Source organism: Cervus canadensis, chromosome 28 (genome assembly GCF_019320065.1).
Source record: "Cervus canadensis isolate Bull #8, Minnesota chromosome 28, ASM1932006v1, whole genome shotgun sequence".
NCBI classification, from domain to species: domain Eukaryota; kingdom Metazoa; phylum Chordata; class Mammalia; order Artiodactyla; family Cervidae; genus Cervus; species Cervus canadensis.
In genome coordinates, this window is record NC_057413.1 from 26697697 (window position 1) to 26720475 (window position 22779).

At 43.5% G+C, this 22779-nt stretch overlaps 1 protein-coding gene across 1 annotated transcript; it reads left to right on the forward strand.

The window, feature by feature from the left end:
* Positions 1-1065: 1065 nt before the first annotated feature.
* On the forward strand, positions 1066-22050 carry LOC122429518 (glutathione S-transferase A2-like). The gene is made up of 7 exons (XM_043449870.1): positions 1066-1198; positions 7230-7343; positions 13800-13851; positions 14653-14785; positions 17497-17638; positions 20044-20175; positions 20809-22050. The coding sequence occupies exons 2-7, from the start codon at positions 7257-7259 to the stop codon at positions 20929-20931; spliced, it is 669 nt and encodes a 222-aa protein (XP_043305805.1). The 5' UTR covers positions 1066-1198; positions 7230-7256; the 3' UTR covers positions 20932-22050.
* The last annotated feature ends 729 nt before the right edge of the window (positions 22051-22779 follow it).

Here is a 22779-nt window from a genome sequence, read left to right on the forward strand (position 1 = left end):
CTTAAATGATACATATTAGGTTATGTGTTGATTAAATAAAAATGAAACCTGCAATTTGCATCAAACTATTGCTAACAGTTGTTGAAGCAAGGTGATGGGTATGTTAAGGCTCCTTATAACTCTTTTCTACATTTATGTATGTTAGAAATTTTCCATTAGGAAAAGATAAATGATTGGAATTCCCTGGTGCTCCAGTGGTTAGCATTCCGAGCTCTCACTGCTAAGGGTCCAGGTTTAATCCCTATTCAGAGAACTAAAATTCCATAAGCTGCGAGGCAAGGCCACAAAAAGAAAAAGATGAATTTTATGTATATTGATGAAGTCCCTTTCATGTGCCAGGCACTGTAGTCAGCTGTGAGTCCTTGGCAGTCTTGTCCTCAAGGAGTTCACAGTTCACAGGGGGAAAGCAAATATTAAACACATAATGTTGAAATCGTGATATGATAATAATTACTTTAAACGGGGTATAACCTATAAAAATATAGAACCACTATACTGTACACTTGAAACTAATACGACATTGTAAATCAACTATAGCGGGATGTTTACAAAAACTTCAGAAACAAACAAACAAAAAAATTAATATGTTAGAGGACACACAGAAATTGAGCATTCCAAGCAGAAGAAACTGTATGTGCAAAGGCCCTGGGGCTAGAGAGAAAAGCCCAGGTGCAGTCAAGAAGAGAATGGTATGAAAATGACCCAGGTGATGCAGTTGAGCCCTCCCACCCAGAGCAAGGACAAACCGGAAAGATTATTTGGGGGTATATACAACTGGGGTTGCAACACCATTCCTCATGTAGTTAATTTTACCACCATATCCTCATTTCTGCCACCACCCTCTTATGACACACTCTCTCTCCCTCTCCCTCCAAGATTCTTCCATCTGCCATAAACTTGGCATCCCATTTCATGAAAGCATGGTCCCCACCGGTCTGCTGGACAGCCAAATAAATCTGGAATCTCTGTGTGTGCATTTATGGATCACCTTGAAACGGAACATTGTTGATTTATCATTTTCTTTGTAGCGTGTACGGAATGTTCTACCAGCCTGGTCAACTGTGTGGGGCTATTCCCTATTGGACCCACCCCCCCGCCTCCGAAGCAGGGGCTGGTTGTTAAATTATTAAAGCATCTAGCATACACCCAAGGACTGGCATCGAGGAGCTGAGCAGAGAGGCAGCAGGACTTTTATCAGGTTGGTACTGACCTTATCATCTTCATATAGTTTCTCATTTCTGTTTCAGGAGGAAAATATATTTCAATGTGTTATTTTATGTGGGTACCTGGCATTATTGCCTTTTCTTGGTGTGCTAAGGAGATGATTCAAGTGTTGTTTATTAGTTCCTCAAGGACGTGTCTTTAGAGGAAAACAATAATCAAGAATTTAGAAAGTGAGGGCAGAGAATTAGATGGTTTGGGGAAAATAAGAATGTTACTAAGAACAATTTGAAAATGCAACCATGTCAGTGCCGGGAAGGATCTGTGAGCTTATGTTAGAGTTGCCTTCTCTAGACTAGATGGTGTATCAGTGTGATTCATATGGAAATCACACAATTATGCTGGACTGGAATTTGGCAGAAATCACACATTTGGGGAATCCCACTTGAGTGATGAGGAGAAAATATATGTGAGTGGTTGCATGTCATTTGTACTGGCATCTTCTTTTGGGAAGTCAGTCGTCAATGGCGGTGGGTCAGAATCTAAATTTGCACCTCCAAAGCTGATTTTACCACCTTGAGCTTGTTGTTTGTATGAGTTACTTTGTGACTGAGCACAGAATAGCCTGCTACTTTCCCTTCTTTTTCTCCACCTCCACCTCCTTCTTCATGTTCAGTATTTTGGGGACCAAAGCCTGGGCATGGTTTCTTATGAAGAAAAGATTCAAAATTGCAAGTGAATCTAAATGCATAGGGCTATTTGGATAGTAAGGCAAGTGCCTGTGGATTTATTTCTTAGGCAATTCAAGAAAATAATGCCCTTCTCTTGAACTGCCCTGTTTCCAGCCCAACAGATAATTTACAGATTCTGTCTATTTGCCAAGTTAAATATTCTCCTGGGCTACCCTGCTGAAGCACTTGCCCAATTTTTTTGCACAGTCATTATGTTTTCAGTATGTGGGAGAGTTCTACTGTTTTGATAGTTGTGTTTAAACAGTGTAATGTTGGGTTTTATAAGCAGAATTGATTACTTTATGATCATGATCCCAGTTTATTATTTAATTGTTCTAAACTACTAAATTGCAAAATTGCAAGTCCTCTAAGGGAAATGCTAAAGAACACATGTGTGGCTCTTGGGCTGTCTGATCATGCCACGTTACACGGAAGGTGTGTTAAACTTTGAGCAATGTCTTGTGTTAAAGACTATGATGATGTTACTACTTTCTAAGAGCTCACAGGTTAGTGGGGGCACAGAAACTGTAATCTCTGCAGGCTGTGAAAATTCAATAACAAAATAGATACAATAGGAAGAAACTAGTCTGTCTGTCAGGAGGACTAAATCTAATCCAGACTTCATCACTAACTAGATAGCTGGCCAACACATGCTCTCTCTGGGGTACAGTGTATTAATTCACACTTAAAGGAGTGGCTAGCTGACTTCTAGCTCTATAACTTGAGAAGTCTTGAGGGAAGATCTAGATACATCAATGGCGCAGAGAGCTGGTTTCTAAAAGGTACATGACACCACTAGGTGAAAGTGAAATCGCTCAGTCATGTCCGACTCTTTGTGACCCCATGGACTGTAGCCTGCCAGGCTCTCCTTCCCATGGACTTTTTCAGGCAAGAGTACTGGAGTGGGTTGCCATTTCCTTCTCCAGGGGATTTTTCTGACCCAGGGATCAAACCCGGGTCTCCCACATTGTAGGCAGGCGCTTTACCATCTGAGCCACGAGGGAAGCCCCCCAGTAGGTAGGATGCAGTATAATGGGAGTCAGCAGAAATGCCAACTTAAAAAGAAGAGAACAAAGGTCTCATACACAGAAACCTCAGAATCTCAAAGATCCTGCAAAATCACAGTGAGTTTGGAGCTTCCAGGGCAAAACAGAATTCACAGGAAAAAAATTAAAATAAGCCCATGGGAGAAGATTTGGAAACAGAAATGAAGAACAAGCACTTGTAACGTCTATGAACAGGTTTTAGACAAAAATGAGGAGCATCCCTAGTGTAGGGTAGGGAGGGATGGGACAGTCACAGCCTGGATGATCCTGCTGTGAAGGTAGAAACGACCCGGGCAGGGCACAGCAGCCTGTGCCACTCCGCTTGCTCTGACTTGCTGGACGTCTAGAATCATGATCCTTGGTTCAGAACCAAATTGAAATGAAGTCACTGTGGGGCTCTTTGTGCATGGTAGGTTGTCGACAAACCTGTTCTTCTAACTAAATTTAAACCCTTTAAAAGCAGATTCCACATCAGGCTCCTATCTTGTTTCCAACCAGCCATTGTCTCTTGATACCTGAAACTGCTCAAGGGGTCTTAGGGGAGGAAGCCTGAAGGAAATTTGTTAAAAAGAAGAAATACATCATGTGTCAACCAAAAACAAGGTGTCCATGAAGAAAATAGATACACAAATAAATAAAGGTCTTCTGGAATGTTTAAACTATTTTGACAAAAAATTCAAGTTTTGTAACCAAGCAAGTGAGCTCCTTGTCCCAAGAGAAAGACCAAATACTGGGGCAATGGTCTTTTGCAAAAAAAAAAAAAAAAAAAGGCTTTATAGCAGGGCAGCTAAGCAAGGAGACAGGAAGCAATGCTAAGATCTGTCTTCCTGATACGTTTTGAGTGGCATATTTATCTTAGGAGTAAGAAGCAAGTGGATGGGGGCCGGGGGGGGGGGGGGCAGTGGGCTGGCGCTCAGAAATGGTTAGTGTACAGTAAATGTAAGTTTCAATGTACGTTTTAACAGTTCTCTGTGAAGGCATGGTATATTTTCAGCATGTGACTTCTAAAGTTGACTGTCAGTCATCCTAGGCCATCAGTGTGAGTAGGCAGTGCTCAGCTGGAGAGGCTGTCATCAGGTTGTCTTCCTATCTGTAGATCTCTGGTACTCTGCTACGTAAGCTGGTATTCTTGGCATATCATTTTGTTTCTACCTTATGGGCCTTGTAAGTTACAGGGTACCAGTTTCACATGCCTTTTTTGAAACATAACTATTGTGCAGGGGCTTCTGTGTTAAAGATTTAACAACCACAAAATCTTAAAAAATTTTTTTTGGCCAGAGGTCTGTTGACTAAATATGGGACTGAAATTGTCCCTCCCTAAGTCTAAGCAATCAAATTCTTGCTTTTTAATAACTCCTGTGCTTCTGTGCTGTCATCACTGATAAAACTTACCCAAGACCACTGCTAAACTCACCCAGCCATGCTGGGGACAGGGGCACTATGCTTCTGGCAACTCCTGGGGATGATGCTAAGTAACTGTCCTCCGATGACAGGACAACAAAGAAGGATCCAGTCCCAAATGTCACTAGTGCAGACACCTTAGACTAGAGCAACATCTACCAGACTTCTTTGGCTGGTCCCAGTCACAAGTGTCTCTTACATTTTACAACAACCCAGACCACACAATCACATACTGACACATTACTGGGTCCTGGTTCATACTGCTCGCCACACAGCCATCCATTCAATAGAGAGATGAGGTGTTGAGGCAAGGCCTGGGATTTTATTGGGAGAGACAGCAGACTGAAAAGATGGTGGACTAGAGTCCCAAAGAACCATCTAACCTGTGTTAGAATTCAAGCTTATACTAAAAGGGGAGGGTGGGGTGGCTGGTGGTTGCAAATTTCTTGTTGCCAGCCAGACTCATAATGATATAGGATGTGAATTCTTTGTTCTTCCAACCGTCCACATAGGTCTGATCATAATGTTTCTAGAAACCTCCAACAAGGCAAATGTTATTCTTTGTTCTGCAACTGTTTTATCCTTATATGGAAGAAAAGACTTTTATCTTTATATGAAGGAAAAGACTTTGAAAATGAGCTATCCTATGTATTTCAGGCCACAGGTAGCATTCTTTTATAAAAGGTACAGAGCCAGCATGACTCAGCGAAGGCTACAGAGCACAAAGGTTAGAGCTAAAAGAATAGATCCAGGCTGGAGGCAGGTTTGGCTTCGCTGTTACAGACACTCACATGACATAAATGCAGCTGTTGCCAAAACTCATCCTCTGTTCATTGGTGCCAATGCAGAGACAGAGTTTTGGAGGAAGTAGAAAAGAGTAGTTCTATTGCTAATGCCCTCAAGACTGTGACCCACCCTGGATGGGGTAGTGAGGAGATTTATAGTGTTCAGGGAGCAGGATGTGATCAGCTCATGGGTTCTCAGATTGGTTGGCATCAAGGTGAAGTTTCAAGCATCATCAATCTTCTGGTTTTCAACCAGTCTAGGGTCTATGTTCTGCGGTCAGCAATTTTCATCTGGAGGGGATCTTGTAAAACCAACTTGTAAAACCAATTTAGGAACATGTGTCAGGCCTTTATCTATATCTTTCAGGGAACTGTGAGTTGGGTGATTCTGTTATGTAGCAGATTTATAGCCTAAATTGTTACCAGTCCCCCAGCCCAACAGCTGTTCTTTGTTCTCTCATCTTCACATTTCCCAGTCATTAACTCTTGAGTCAGCAGTTTATTTCAAGGACAAAGACAAGGGGAGTTGTACATGGTTTTGTAATTTAAATGAGTTTTAGCAAAAAGTGCTTACTATAACTATATGTGGTACACCCTCGTATTTACTGTTATATTGTAGTTGAAAAACACTAGTCAGAACCTGCTGTGTTAATTTCACAATTCACAGTGGGCCACAATCCATCATTGGCACACACTGGTATAGCAAAATCCCAAGACACTGACGTCAAATGAAAGTGCCTTCATACAACCACTATAGAGAACAGAATGGAGTTTCCTTAAAAAACTAAAATTAAAACTACCATATGACTCTGCAATACCATTGGTAGGTATACACCCTGAGAAAACCATAATTTCAAAAGGCACATGTACCCCCATGTTCACTGCAGCACTATTTACAAGAGACAGGACTTGGAAGCAACCTAAACATTCGTTGATGGATGAATAGATAAAGAAGGTGTGGTACATATATACAATGGGATATTACTCAGCCATAAAAAGGAATGCAATTGGGTCATTTGTAGTCTTTCATACAGAGTGAAGTAAGAAGGAGAAAAACAAACATATATTAATGAACATATATGGAATCTAGAAAAATGGTACCAATGAACCTATTTGCAGGGCAGAAATAGAGACACCGATGTAGAGAACAGACCTGTGGACACAGGAGGGGAAGGGGATGGTGGGACAAGTTTAGAGAGTAGCACTGACATATGCATACTACCACATGTGAAATAGATAGCTAGTGGGATGCTGTTGTATAGCACAGGGAAGTCCGCCTGGTGTCTGTGATGACCTAGAGGGGTGGGATGGGGGTGAGGTGGGAGGGAAGCTCAAGAGAGAGAGGATATATGTGTATGTAAATAGCTGATTCAAGATGTTGTACAGCAGAAACCAACACAACATTGGAAAGCAAATATATCCCAACTTTTTAAAACAGTTTAAAAAACATGGTGCAATTGGATAGGTTCACCACTTACTTTAGACCAGTCAGAATTTCCCTCGAGTAATTTTTGTGAAGGTGAAATGAGGATAAAAGCGAGAAAGTGCCCACTATGTGGTAGACACTAAACCTACGTTAGTTCCTTTCCATGTACTATAAACGTAGAGCACTAGCATCTCTTTCTCTAGATCGTAAAGTAAAATTCATCCAGCAGTGAAAAACATATAGACTTCCAATAAGAAAAAAAGGAATGAGTTTTGTCTTCTGTGGAGAGAATTTAGAAGGTTTAGGGACAGTCAGGGCAGGATTCAGCCACAGTTAATGCTTTTGAACAAAACCATCTGCCAGTCAAGGACCAACTTGGCTCCCTGCTCTTCTCTGTCAGGGGAGTTTCCTGGTTTCAAGTCCCCTCACAGTCCCAGGTGACAGCTGAGCGAGATTAACCCCCTGCTCTATTTAAGTCTTCTGAGGTTGGACAGACGCAATCTGAGACTTGGTTTGGTGCAATTTCACAATGACACCCATTGCTAGGTGAGAATGTGGACCAAGGAAGAACCACACGGTTCTTCCAATGCTGCCATGAAAAAGGCAGGCGCTACCCCTTCTGTTCAAAGGGACTGGACGTTGTAAAGTGCAGTTTGCCTCTGTGGTCTGATTCATCCAGGTTCACGGGAAGTGAGGAGCTGCTATCATGGCGGGGAAGCCCAAGCTCCACTATTTCGATGCCCGAGGCAGGATGGAGGCCATCCGGTGGCTCCTGGCTGCAGCTGGAGTGGAGGTAGGTCCTCTTAACTTAGATCGCTGTTGACTACCAAAGCACTTTCTCACAGGAGCCAGACCTCCGCATTAAAGGAGCTGAGCATGATTTTGCGTTGCATAAAAATAGCTGCACATTAAGAAATGGACTGATCTGACCAAATGAATATGTAAATAATCCTGCCCATGGAAGAGCATAGAAACATTCTTTTTTATTTGAAAAGAAGCAAAAGACACATCAACTAGTCCAACTGCATGAAACTTACTTGGATTTCATTTCAACAAACCGTAAATATTATTTATGACACATTCAAGTAGAAACTTGATTGCTGATTGAATATGTTATTAAAGAATGATTGTTAATATTTTAGGTGTAATTTTTACACCTAAAGTATACATGGGTGCATGAAGTATACAAGGGTGACATGATATGATAGCTAGAATCTGCTCCATTTTTACATAAAGGGGAATGTGGATGGGCATATACACGACACAGGACAGGCTTGAGTTTGATAATTATTGATGCTGTTGAAGGATATGAGAAACACTGTACATTTAATTTTTGTACATGCTAGAAATTCCCACAATAAAAGAGAAACTGTATGTAATATCAAAAAAATAAATGAAATTAAGGTTAAGATATAATCAGAAATATGGGAATGAGCCAACTGTAATAAACCACTTGATAAGATTTAATATATTCACTCAGCAATAATTTTGGGTGGGAGCACTTTAGAGCTTCCCTGGTAGCTCAGCTGGTAAAGAATCTGCCTACAATGCAGGAGACCCCGGTTCAGTTTCTGGGTCAGGAAGATCTGCTGGAGAAGGGATAGGCTACCCATTCTAGTATTCTTGGGCTTCCCTGGTGGCTCAGCTGGTAGAGAATCTGCCTGAAGTGTGGGAGACCCGGGTTCAATCCCTGGGTTGGGAAGATCCCCTGGAGAAGGGACCCCTACCCACTCCAGAATTCTGGCCTGGAGAACTCCATGGACTGTATAGTCCATCGGGTTGCAAAGAGTCAGATATGACTGAACCACGTGCACTTTCACTTTTGTGCCAGGCTCTGTACTAAGTTCTGGGGATAAAAAAATGAATGCGACAGACACAGAACTGCCCTCAGGCAGCTTGCACTCTAGTGAGGATGCAAATAAGTAAGTGGGTGATTAAGGGAGGGATGGGAGCATCCAGGAGCACCCCCAAGCATCTTATAGAGTTAAAACACCACATTCCCAGGAGCAAATGTAGGACTCTGTTGATGGTGATAGTGGTAAACAAACCACCTACCAAGGCAGGGGGAGAAGTGGGCAACAGATGATGAGATGGTTGGATGGCATCATCGACTCAATGGACATGAGTTTGAGCAAACTCCGGGATACAGTGAAGGACAGAGGAGCCTGGTGTGCTGCAACCCATGGGGTCTCAAAGAATTGAACAAGTGTTTTTCTCAGTGATAACTCTAGAGGCCATGCATGAATGCTAAGTCGTTTCAGTCATGTACGACTCTTTGAAACCCTATGGACAATGCCCACCAGGCTCCTCTATCCAAGGGATTCTCCAGGCAAGAATACTGGAGTGGGTTGCCAGGCCCTCCTCCAGGGAATCTTCCCAACCCAGGGATCGAACCAGCATCTCCTCTGTCTCTTACATTGGCAGGCAGGTTCTTTACCACTAGCGCCACCTGGTACTATTGGAAAAGACCCTGATGCTACGGTCCACAGTGTCGCAGAGTCAGACATGACTTAAGGATTTCATATTTAGTGAAAGAATTTTTTCTAAAATTACCCTCATTTTTACCAAACACAGCCAAGACGAATTTGTTTTTAAAATAAATTTGATGACTTCCCTGGTGGTCCAGTGCTGCAATTAAAGATCCCACATGCTGCAAATAAGACCTGGCACAGCCAAACAAATAAATAAATAAAAATAAATATTAAGAATAAAGATATCCAGGACTTCCCTGGTGGAATAAGAATCGGCTTGCTAATGCAAAGGACACGGGTTCGATCCCTGGTCCGGGAAGCTCTCATATGCCACGGAGCAACTAAGCCCATGTGCCACAACTACTGAGCCTGTGAGCCTCAACTACTAAAGCCCGTGCACCCTAAAACCTGTGCTCCACAACGTGAGAACACCCTGCAATGAAAAGCCTGCATAACCTCACAAAAAGTAGCCCCTGCTTGCTGCAATTAGAGAATGCCCATGTGTAGCAACAAAGATCCAGCACAACCAAAAGTTAAATAAATAAATTTAAAAATTAAAGATAAACATTAAAAATAATAATAATAGATTTTTAAAAATAAAATGTTTGGTCCATTGACTATGTAAGGTATTTAATCCTGATGCTGGTGTAACTCCTCAGAAAGAGTCTCAGACTAAATTCTTAAAAGGCTTTCAAAGCCAAGAAATCCATGCCAAAGGCCTGCTATCAGATTTGCCCAGCTGGATTTCTCTCTTCTAGAGGTTTTCAAAATAGTTTGAGATTCCCATAAATATCAGGAGACAGTCTTTTTTTTTCATTTACCTGACATACATAAATCCAGACAGAGATCTCATAGTTTTCTCCTTGAGATTTAAAATGTCTTTTTGCCTCCTTTCCCGCCGCCTCCCCCCCTCCCCCGCCTTGGCTTGATGTTCTACTTAACCCAAGGCCAAAGTCTCAAGCAAAGTGGGCTGTGTTTGAATCTCAAGGACATGATAAGAGTTGATGTAGCTTTTTCCTAGGCATATTTTTATTCTCTCAGGGTCAGAATTCTGAAGAAAAAAAAAAAAAAAGTATTTCAGCAAGTTAGCTTTTCTAATTGCACATGCTAAAAGAGCTAGTTTGGCAATTAAAAAAAAAAAGTCTTGTTTTAACAAATTTTGTGGTCATACTGTCAAGAAAAATCATCTTCCCTTTTTTTTTTGTAGTCATAGTTTCATAGCTAAAATATAGATCAAATAGTGTCAAATTTGTCTTAATAATAGAGGCAGACTAGCTGATAAAAATGTCCCAGAAAGGTTTATTCTTCTGGGGAGGTAGGAGTCTTAGCTTGATCAGAAAGACCTGGAGAAGTAAGGGAACATGTAGGAGTGGGAGAAGCTTGGTTCCCCCCTGAGAGTTGGGAGGTTAGGAGATCGTTTAGAATGTTAGGAGAGTTTTTTCTCATGATAGTAGCCACATAGAGCAGGATTATGATAAAAGGCCTTGAAAATTTGAACATGAGGAAACAGTCCGTTATCTCACCCTGTGGCAATAAAAATCGAATTGTAAGAGACTCATTTTCAGGCCATTTTCCTCATCCCCCAATTTACATAGAGGCCAGGCACTGTTTCAGTGAAAACTTGCTAGTTCTTAAGGATACACTCCGGAGGTGTTTCTTCTGGCTTAGAAATGGATCCTCCTATATTGAATAACCTGCAACCCAGAACAGAGACCGCTTCTAGCTACGTAATCCACCATCCTCGATACATTTAGGAGACACCTGAAGGGGATTCAGAGTGTCCCCTGAATTTACTTTGACCTTATTCCTTGACAGGGTTTGGGGCATCCTCTATCCCCCACTGATTTTTAAGCAGCAGTCGCCAGTTGTCCTTGACCTTGAGCAAGGTGTCCTCCTTTTGTACCTGGAGAGGACGTGTGGACCAGCACAGAGTGGTTGCAGGTTTTCCCTTAAGCTTTATAGATGACAGATACTGCCCAGGATGCAGGCTGATTGGAACTGGCCTGCTCAGTAAGTAGTCTGTCCCAGCCTAGGCGCTGCCAAGGCCTGGAGTGAGGGGGAACTCCTGGAGGAACTGGAATCGGCTACAGTGGAAAGTGCCACAGCCGTCAGGACCTGAGGGTTTCACCTGACACTGACAAGTATGGGCTTGGCAGCAGCAAGACTTCAGCTAGTCTTTCCCCAAGAGGATTTTAAAGAATTAGGTAAAAAAGAAACCTTGCTGGGCAAGTAAGGCGGGAAAGAAAATCCCAGCACCGCGGAAGAGAGAGTGAAAGTCAGGAGTCTCCAGCCAATAGTTTCAGCGACATCTGCAGTTCACCTTGAACTCCTGGGTTTCTCACCAAAGGATCTCGGAGAGACTACAGTACTGAAAAGAGATCTTTGTTCCCTGCCCAGGAACTGAACCAGGAATACTAATCACTAGACCACCAGGGGCTAGAGGCTAAAAGCAAAGTAGCTGCAGCTCTTTTCCCTGTTTGAAAGCAAGAATGTTTCAAGGAGGCGAAAACTGTAAAAACAGGTGCAAGGTTTATGGGAGCACAGCGTATGGGAGAGCACATGGAGAAGCAGTTATTTAAGACAGAAGCAAGGCAGAAACACACACCTAGAAAGAAAATGTATAGGTGTCCTCTCTAATCAGGAGAAGCGTAGAAAAGGAGTGAATTAAATCACTTATATAAGACAGTCCTTCCAGATCTTTGCTTACCTTTGGCCAGTTAGCTTGTTTCTTTTTCCACATCTACCTGGTCCTAGGACCCTCCCCGGGACGCGTGCACCTTTTGGCTAAGATGAATCCCACTGCAGATGCCTGTGGGCACATGTCCATACTTATTATGGGGAGGCAACCCCTCCGTTTTTGACCCCGAGGAGACTTACTGTGGATGTGCAGACAGGGAAGTCTTCCTTGACCCCAGGAGTGGCCACTTTATCTTCATTCCAGCAGAGCTCAGCTTCAAGGACAAAGGCTCTGTCCTTGGTGTTTGAGTGAAAACAAGGCATCAGCTTTATTCCACTTAGCAAAAACCAGCAGTCCAGCCCAGAGGCCCATCAATCACTTACCTCAGAATCATGGAGAAACTCTGGAGATTTGATCCCTTAGGGGAGAGCAAGCAGTAAAGGAGGGTCTCAGGTGAGGCGGTGTCCTGCAAAGGAAGCTCTAGTGTGCTCCCTTAGCCTCCTAACATATTTACCTGAGCCTCAGATTCAGTTCAGTTCATTCAGTTCAGTCACTCAGTTGTGTCCGACTCCTTGTGACCCCATGGACTGCAGCACGCCAGGCTTCCTGCCCATCACCAACTCCCGGAGCTTACTCAAATTCGTGTCCATTGAGTCGGTGATGCCATCCAGCCGTCTCATCTTCTGTCATTCTCTTCTCCTCCTGCCCTCAATCTTTCCCAGCATCAGGGTCTTTTCCAAGGAGTCAGTTCTTTGCATCAGGTGGCCAAAGTATTGGCCTCAGATTACAAAGGAGCCTCAGATTACACTTTCTTGATTGCCGGACATTAGCTTGATCCGTTCTCAAGTGTGTGAAGAAACAAGTACACAGAAAAACAAATTGAACCATTCTAGGTTGTTTATTTTCTATAAATCAACAACCAATAGTTTTTGCTGTGGTCCAGCCTTGGTTCAAGGATGTGTTCAGAGTCTCTGGAAAGGATGAGTTCAGCACAGGAGGGTGAAGAGGAGGAGATGCTGAGAGCATCCAGACTTCCTCTTGTCCAGCCCAGCCCGAAGGAGGAGGATGTGGGGCAAGGCTGACCAGAGGTCACTAGTCAGGACTTCTGGGTTCTCTGGGCCCAGAGGCTGATCCTCACAACCCCATTCATCTCCCTCAGCCTCATGAGCAACAGCCCACCAACGAGTCCCATCCTCCCTCTGACCCCTTCCCATAGTGACCACTCACCACCCCTCATGTTGTCTTGAACTGGGCACTTTGCAAATTGTTGCCCACACACCTCACTATCTGTGTGGTCTAACCCTATGGAATCATGTAGATCCACAATAAACTGTTTCACTGAGTCAGTTGAAGGTAAAAGTGAAAGTGTTAGTCACTCTGTTCAGTCTGACTCTTTGCGACCCCATGGACTGTACCCTACCAGGCTCCTCTGTCCATGGAATTCTCTAGGCAAGAATACTGGAGTGGGTTACCATTTCCTTCTCCAGGGAGTCTTTCTGACGCAGGGATCGAAACCAGGCTTCCTGCATTGCAGGCAAATTCTTTACTGTCTGAGCTACCAAGGAAGCCCCAGTTAGAAACCCCCCAATTCTCAAACTTTTCATCATCAAGACCCTTGTTTAAAATAAAAATTTGAATGGAGGGAGGTAATATACAGCAGAGGTCCCTGGTTGCAGCATCTTGGGAGTCAGTGGCCCAATGGAAACCCCATGCTGGGGACACCCCAAATTCCTGTCCTGATTTCACAGGGAGAGAAAGGCTTTCCAGAGACATTAAAACTCCATAACTAGAAGAATTTCCCTGTCCCTTCCCTCCAGTGACATTCCCCTCCCCCCAAATCATTACCTAATCACTGACAGAGGTGGGGACAGGGTAGAGGTGAATTAACCTGCAAAATAAGCAGTTACTTGCTGCAACCCACAGTTTTATCTTGATGCCTCTAGTCTAAATCTCCAAATAACCTTGATCATTGTCCTCTGTGCACCCTGCTGAACTTGGAAATCCTATAGTCTCCATAGTGGGCAGCAGACAGAGGCCAGGCGAGTTCAGCAATGCTAGAGAATGAAATAACAAAAACTCATCGACTGTTTCTGTTTTCCAGTTTGAAGAGAAACTTTTAGAAAGTTCAGAAGATTTGGATAAGTTAAGACATGGTAAGAAACTGAATTCTTCAGCCATAAGTTGAGGTTTAAATACCAACAAGGCCTTGTGTGTGCAAGGTAGGAATGGGGTCAGAGGAGAGGAAGAAATGTGGTTAAAGGTAAGGATATGGCTCCTTGAGAAGGTCTTGCAGCTCACTTGGGACTAGGAAGGGCTAGAACTCTAGTATTTGCTAAAGGAAGCATCCCCAGTGCCCTGTGAATGCCCTTACTGGGCTCTTTCTGCTTTTCTGCATCATGAGTGACTGTATCAGTTCAGGATGCCACAGCCCTCCCACCCAAGGTCAGGAAAACCCATGCATCAGAGAGAAGAGGGGAAAGCGAGGCCCAGAAATTGCCATGAGCCCTTTTTTTCTGGCAAGTTTGACAAGTCTAGCAATATTGCAGACTCAGTGAGCAGGAAAGGGGACCTGCATATAGAAATCTCTCAAAATCTGCCTTATATGATGTGAGACTTATTTAGAACTTCTCATTTATATTGGCAACTGGGTGGCGGCCCTATTGCAGCCTCTTCCAACTTCTTTCTAAAATATCCCTAAAGACAAATAGAATTAGAAGGAATTGCCCATGTATCTGAATGGCAAGTAAAAAGATAAATTAAATAATGGGTTAAAAAGTAAAAGATTGAGCAGGAAAAGGACTATGGGGAGCCAAAAACAAAATGTCATGCTGCTTAAGTGTTCCAGGTCATTTTAGTATTTCATTTTATATCTTCAGTTATGTCAACATCTTTATTTTCATCCTAAAAGGGTGTAATTCATCCAATATTTCTCTCTTCTTTTCTCCTTTCAAAAGATGGGAGTTTAGTGTTCCAGCAAGTACCAATGGTTGAAATTGATGGGATGAAGCTGGTACAGACCAGAGCCATTCTCAACTACATTGCCACCAAATATGATCTCTATGGGAAAGATATGAAGGAGAGAGCCCTGTACGGTATTTTTTCTGTTCTTTCATGCGTGATAAGTAGGAACAATCCTAGGTGTTTCCCTGAGCGATTAGGATATGTTCATGGGGATCATGACCAACAACAGCTACAGACCTTAATGGTGTAACTGAGGTCTAGTACAGCAGGGACCTATGAAGATGAGAAAAGAATAAACTTGGAGTGGAATCAAGAGCTTATGTAAGAAATTGTGGTCCATGGGTATAGCACAGTGATGGAGGATTCCAAACATGGGTGAACTATAAAGCCGGGAGGAAGGTGGAACCATGATTCCAGGGGCTCAGACTAGACACCCGCCAACAGCTAGAGACAAGGGACAAAATGTCTGACTGTCTAGAGGATAAAGTCTGAGAAGAAGAAGATCTAAAGGAATTGATTCTTAAGTTCCAGAAATTTTAGAATGATAACCAGGAGCTTAATTTATCAGTCCTCTTAGTGGACCGGTCACTTGACAGGGGATAACAAAGTGGATAACAAAGGGGATAACTCAAGACACCAGAGTTATCTGGAACATTTTAATATAAGTCTGAAGCAGCCAGATTTATTCAATTCAAGCAAAACTGGGGGAAATCCTCTCTGTTGCAATAGGACAACCTGATTGATACTGAAATCATGTAAAGAACTGTTGGCAGTTACTCAAAAAGTTAAAGAGTTACCGTATGACTCAGCAATTCCACTCCTAGGTATACACCCAAGAGAGTAAAAAACACATTCACATTTCACAATTCAAGTTCAGCATGATGCGTGTCAGTAGGTAGCAACATGATAGCACAATGCTGTGGTCAAGAGCACAGGCTCTGGGGCGGAATGGCCAGCACTCCCATCGCAGGTTCATCACTAAACAGCTCATGGCTTCAGACACTTTCATTAATATCCTGCTATTTAATATTTTATCTGAAACCTAGTCTTCAGCTCCATTGGATTATTTGCGAGGATGTATGGCTGGACCATACTGATTCCATTTTGTCCTCCCTCCCATCTTTAGGCCACCAGTCCTACACCCTCATCTTTCTGCATATTGCACTTCAGCCTCCCAAAGAAGAATGTGCCCCAGCTGGATAAGTTCCCCATCAGTTTTTACCCTTGCCTTCATCTGATAAGAAAACTGCAAGAATGTATTTTGTTGACACAGAAGGTTAATGGTCATGAGACCCCTAGGGAAGGAAAAACCACCAGTTCCTTCAGTGTAGACTTGCTTCTCACTTGGTAGTCAGATTCTAATTTTAGTTTTGACCCCTTTGCTGCTGCTGCTGCTAAGTCGCTTCAGTCGTGTCCGACTCTGTGCGACCCCAAAGACGGCAGCTCACCAGGCTCCCCCATCCCTGGGATTCTCCAGGCAAGAACACTGGAGTGGGTTGCCATTTCCTTCTCCAGTGCATGAAAGTGAAAAGTGAAAGTGAAGTCGCTCAGTCGTGTCAGACTCTTTGCGACCCCATGGACTGCAGCCTGCCAGGCTCCTCCGTCCCTGGGATTTTCCAGGCAAGAGCACTGGAGTGGGTGCCACTGCCTTCTCCGCTGACCCCTTTAAATTCCCCTAGAGCCCTTTTGGCAGCACGAACTGCAGCTGTAATCGTCTGTGGACCATTGTCTGCACTGTCTTTCTTGCCTGTTTATAAGTTATCCACAATAAACTTCATAGTGGAAAAAAAACCCAAAAACACATCCACACTCGAACTTGTACACAGAAGTGCACAGTGTTCATAATATTCAAAAAGTGGAAACAAACAAAATATCCAACAACTGATGAATGGATGAACAAAGAATGATACACCCCTATAATGGAATATTTTTAGCCATGAACAGCAGTAAAGTGGAGTAGGCCACAGTAACCCACTCCAGTATTCTTGCCTGGAGAATTCCATGGACAGAGGAGCCAGGTAGGCTCCAGTCCATAGGGTCGTAAAGAGTCAGAGACGACTGAAGTGACTTAGCACGTAAAGTACTGATGTATGTGACAACATAGATGAACTCTGAAAAGTACTAAATGAAAAACACCAGACACAAAAGGCTACATATTGTGTGATTCCAAATATATTAAATGTCCTGACATTCAAATCCATAGAAATAGAAATAATAGTTGAGTGGTTGCCTGAGGCTATAATGCTGAGGAAATGGGGAGTGACTGTCAAGGGTACTGGATTTCCTTTTGGGTAAAATGATAAAAAAAAATCCTGGAATTAGAACATGGTAATGATTTCAGAATGTACTAAAAACTACTGAATAGTACCATTTAAAGGATGAAAGTAATGCTATGTGAATGTATTTCAATATAGCTTTTATTACCAAAAAAACAACTCTTGTAGGAAATCCTTTTGGAACAAAAACAAAACAAAAAAATCACACTAACTGTGCATAGATTATATCACAGCAGAGACGGCAAACCATCTCAGATGGTCTCAGAGGTTACCTGCAGGGATTTAACCATTTCTCTTATACCCCTATGAATGGGTCCCCACTATGCTTTGTCCCTATATTTGATCATGCATATAACCAAAATATTAGCTATGTCTACCTTGATGGCTTGTTCTAGGGTGAAATATTAAAATTAGTAAAAATCCTAACTCCATTACTGGCTTAGAAAAATGTACCCAGTGGAAAATTACTTTACCATCTTTTGATGCCCCATTCCAATCTATTCTTAAACTAGAAAGTCTAAGGCAGGAGACATTTGGCAATTTGGTCATTCTGTCTTTCAGGATTGATATGTACACAGAGGGTGTGGCAGACTTGAGTGAAATGATCCTGCTTTTGCCCCTGTGCCCACCTGATCAAAAAAATGTCAAGTTGACCCTGATCCGAGAAAGGACAACAAACCGTTATCTCCCTGCATTTGAAAAAGTAAGTGGACTGTTTAGTGGTTTTGACACTGAGATGAGAGGACAAAGGAACATAGTGCCTGGCATTGCTGGGGCATCGACCTTCACTTCTGTGAACCTTCCTGAATACTAATGCAGCATCCTGATGCTCATGGCATTTTCTAAAAGTTGACTCTGAGGGAGAATTGTACCAGTTTTACACACATTGTCATTTTTCAGCATAATTTCTATTGACTCAGACCCAATCTGAAATTCTCTGTTCAATGGAATTTCATGGTTTTACTTAGAGCTTGGACTGTGGAAGTTCTGAGAGCCACACTGGAGCCTGGAGTAGATGGATTCTGGAGAACACAGTGCAGGGGCTTTGATCCAAGAAGAGCATGATGTCAGCAATACATCAGAAAATATTCTGGTACCATGAGCAGGGAGACATGAGAGGAGCTGCCTGTCAGGAGAATGTGGAAGCATTTCTGGGATGGATGAGAAATTTCTCAACAGAGATGGGGGCAGTACTGGGGAGGAAGAGACAGAGGAAAAGATGTTCAGGAGAAAATAATCACAAATTTTGGGGGACATGGTTCTCAGACTTTTGAAGAAGGTCATACAAAACCAAGGAAATAATGTTCCATCATTATGCCTAGTATATATCTTAGTTAATGTTTCTTCTTGATGGTAAGAGGAGAGCATTTCAAGATCAAAATTACCTGAAATCATGCTAAACAAAAATGGTTAACCTAGAGAAAAAATGATTTTAAGAGATTCAGGAGGGTTACATACATAGATAAAGATTAACACAGAGCATAGGATCATTCTTTCATTTATTCAGCAAATGTTAATTCATTGCTTGCTTATCCGGCCATATTCAAGGAGCAAAGAATTAAATAGTGATCGGAAAGCACACCCTCCCGGCCCTTGAGGTGCTGGGAGCTTATGCAACATTCACGAGATGATAAGCTCTTTGATGATTGCAGTTTGAGTTCACCTGTGCTTTGATTTATGGGTTGAGAAGATTCTCCTAGAGGAGGAAATAGCAATCCACTCCAGTATTCTTGCCTGGAAAATACCATGTACAGAGGGACCTGGCAGGCTACAGTCCATGAGGTCACAAAGAGCTGGACAAAACTGAGCATGAGCACTGACGAACAGAGGGTACTTTGAAAACAAAGGGCCCCCTGATAGCATAAGTAAAAATTATATTTTACAAAATATGTTTTGATGGCTTTTCCAAATGATTATCCATTTGTCCATGCTTTTATATTTTTTGCTTTGTTTTTGCTTTTAGTTGCTCAGTCATATCCAACTCTTTGTGCCCTCATGGTCTGTAGACCACTAGGCTTCCCTGTCCATGAGATTTCCCAGGCAAGAATACTGGGGTGGGTTGCTATTTCCTTCCCCAGGGGATCTTCCCAACCCAGGGATCAAACCCTGGTCTCCTGCATTGCAGGCAGATTCTTTACCACTGAGCCACCTGGGAAACCCTCCATGCTTCTGCGTGTATATATAATCTGAAAGTGTATTTGCCAAAATGTTATTACATTAGTTAGTGGTGCTGTATGCATTTTTCTCTTTATACATTATGATTTTCATATTGCTGGAATATTTTAATAAATATAATATATTTCCCTAACATATTATTATGAAACATCATACATGCAGAAAAGTTTAAAATGTATAAAATGAACTCATACGAACCTACCATGTGGATACCAGAATTAAGCTTTGGTTTCCATTATCATATGGATTATCCCTCCATTCCTCTTCTGTCAATCAAACACATAATTTTGACTATATAACAGAGTGAGTTAAGTCATCAGTGAAGTTCACCCCCAGACATTGTAGCATGTGAATTGTAACATAGTGCAAGTTAGCAGTCAGGGAGAAGGGACTTCAAGTTGACCCAGGTTTATTTCAGGTCCCAGAGAGAGACCCAGAAATCAGGAAGCAGGAAAGAAGACAAATGCAGAAATAGTTTGCTCAGGGTAGAAGAAGGTTGTTAAGAAGTGGGGGTCACTGCCCAAGGGAGAAAGATGAGAGGGACAGAGAGAGAGAAAGAGAAGAGAGAGAGGCGAGAGAGAGATGGATGCAGGGTCATGTTGTGAAGTTCAGGGCTGCACACCTGAGGGTGTGGGGTCAACAAAAACACAGTGCAGAATGTGCTAAGGCCTTGGCTCAGTGGGAGAAGTAAGGCAGCCACAGCGAGATGGGAACAGGAAAAGGAAATGGTGGTCTGACTTCCACTGGGGATGAGGAGGGAACAGCAGGGACTCAACTGGCCCATCTCACTGAGCTGGGGGGAGCAGAAGGTCTGGGGTTCCCACCCGTCCAGTGAGGGCCAGAGGGGAAAGTGGGGCTGGGTGGGGGGCAGGGGAGGAGCAGGGCCCGGGCTGTCTGGACCTGCATTCCTCATCTGACCCTTCTGTTCACCAGGTGCTAAAGAGCCACGGACAAGACTACCTGGTGGGCAACAAGCTGAGCAAGGCTGACATCCACCTGGTTGAACTGCTCTACTATGTGGAAGAGCTGGACTCCAGCCTTTTGGCCAACTTCCCTCTGCTGAAGGTGAGCTCTCCCACGGCCTTGGACGGGGGAGTGGGTGGGAGGGATGGGGTGGTGGTGGAGGGGTAGGGGTAGGGGTGGGGGTGTTCCCACACCTCCCACCTCAGAATCTGTTCTCTGAACACTGGGACCGCAATGCTAGGGTCCCCACCGTATCATTTCTTCCCCTCAGTTCCTATTCCTTCTCTCACACGTTGATTTGTCTCTCCCCGTCTCTCTCTCTCTCTCTGAGGGCAGATTGGTTCTGACTGACGTCACCCATTACCTTTCATGTTTTCTGTCTTCAGTTCCAGCCCCATCTCCTATCTCTTCTTGTCTTGATACCTGGAGCTTAATCTGTGCTTATATCTGACACTTTTCTCTTCCTCACACTGCACTTGAGGGTGAACCTGCAAGACTGATGTGTAGGAAGATCAGGACGCTGAATGGAGTCTTACACTAAGACATCTCTGGGGAAAACGCTTTGGGCTGTCATCTTCCTGGCTCACTGGATGTCCATGTCCAGTCTCCTCCTGGTGCTGATGGAGGGGCCGCAGCTGGCCCTTGTCTGGGAGGGTCTCAGAGTCCCTGCTGGCTTGTGTCAATGACGGGGGTGGTCTTTAGCTGCACTCTGAGCTGAGCTCTTGTGCATTGCAGGGCCTGAAAACCAGAGTCAGCAATCTCCCGGCCGTGAAGAAGTTTCTGCAGCCTGGCAGCCAGAGGAAGCCTCCGGGGACTGAGAAAACTCTTGAACAAGCCAGAAGGATTTTCAAGTTTTAATAAAGTCAGTGGGGCCACCCAGAACATTGAGGACCAAACTTATGAAACTTCTGGCAATGAAGTTTTTATCTAAGCGTAGACCCTGGGTGTTGTGAGACTAATAAACTATTCCAAAGTTTTAGTGGCCATTAAATAATAAAGCTCCAATGAGCAGATTTAGTTACTCTTTAGAATCGAATATAAAATCAGATTTTCCATCTCTTTCTAGCACATCTCTTTTTTGGAATTAAAAATTAAATACAAAAGGGAAATATAGATTATGTCATCCCCTTGATTTTTTTGGTAAGAATTATGATATAACATCTGTCACACAGCTTATCAAAGAATCAAGTGTAGAAATTCATAATCTGACATTCTTAGGTTTCCACAGGAAAGAGCTATTTTTCTGGCGTCAATGAAAACAATCAATAAATAATAATAAGAACAGGCAAGAGCTTTACTTGAGCAAACTGAGGACTAGCCAGAAAGATACCTTCCCAGATTACTCTGAGCAGCTTGTTCTGGACATATATGGTTTGCAGCACAGTTTTGTATATCTTTGTCAGAACAAAGGACATTAAATGAGTCAGGGATACATTTCTTCAAGATTGGAAAAAAAACCCCACACAGATCAGCACATGTACAGTCAGCATGGCCTTGGCAGCTGGCACAGGACGCTTATCACGGAAGGAGGACCAGCACTGGCGTCCCAGGAAGGAAGGCGTTTAATCTCCCCACTCCCCCCCAATCCCCCCACTTCTGCTTGCAGGATACAGGATCTTAGTTCCTTGACCAGGGATCAAACCTGTGCCCCCTGCAATGCAATCATGGAGTCCTAACAACTGGACCACCACCTAAGTCCCTTAATCTTTATTTTTAACATGGACTGCCTTTCCTTCTGGTCAAAATGCTCTTTTCTCTAATAACTAAACCAGAAATAGACTGTATGTTTGATCGGCCACAGACAAGTATTTGAGTTGGCATAAAATTCAAGTTGACTCACGTATAAGTCAGAATGACTTTTCTATATCTCAATATGTAAACATTTCTTTTATCACTGGCAATGGCAAAAAGACATTTTTAAAAAATTTCTTTGAGAGACATTTTCCTTCTGATAATAAAAATATCTTTTCTTACGCATTTTGAACTGCTATTTTTTTCTACTGTGGGCTCTCCAGTGTTCGGGGAGGTGGGGAAATAATAAGAACCCAGTGGATCCAAACTCTGCTCAGGGGACCCTACTGTGGCTGCCTGCTCACCACAGCTCTGCTGCAGGAAGTTCTGTGGGGCCCTGCACAGGGGCCTCACCCCCATTTGACGGGGTACCCCAGATCTGATCTCTATGACACAGGTGACATGTCTGAATTTGATATGAATGAATATATATGATGTCACTGCCCCGGCCTCTCACGGAGCCAGGGAGCCTGGATTGGGAGTGATTCTGGTTCTGGTCACACGTGGGGCCTGCGGTGAACACTCCCCAGGAAACCTGGCCTTTGGGGTATCGGATTCTCTTCTTCCTGGAGTGAGCTCCCCGCCTGCCTCACCCTCACCCCCGACCCCACAACGGGGAAGGGGCGGGGCCAGAGCTGACAGACACACGGGTTCCCTGACTGTCCTCCCCCCCACCCCCACTCTGGTCTGTTCTCCACTGACATCAAAATATTTTTCTAAAATGCAAACCTGAGAATCACCACCCTGTTCTACCTCCCTCAGTGACTCCTGCTGCCCGCAGGGTGCCCTCCTTCCTTCCCTCCTCACCCCCTGGGTGCCAGTCCCACCACACAGGACATGTGGGGGTGGCCTCCTTCCTGCCTGGGCATCTTTGCTCCCTCCCAGGCCAGCTCCACCCCGGTGGCCACACTGAAC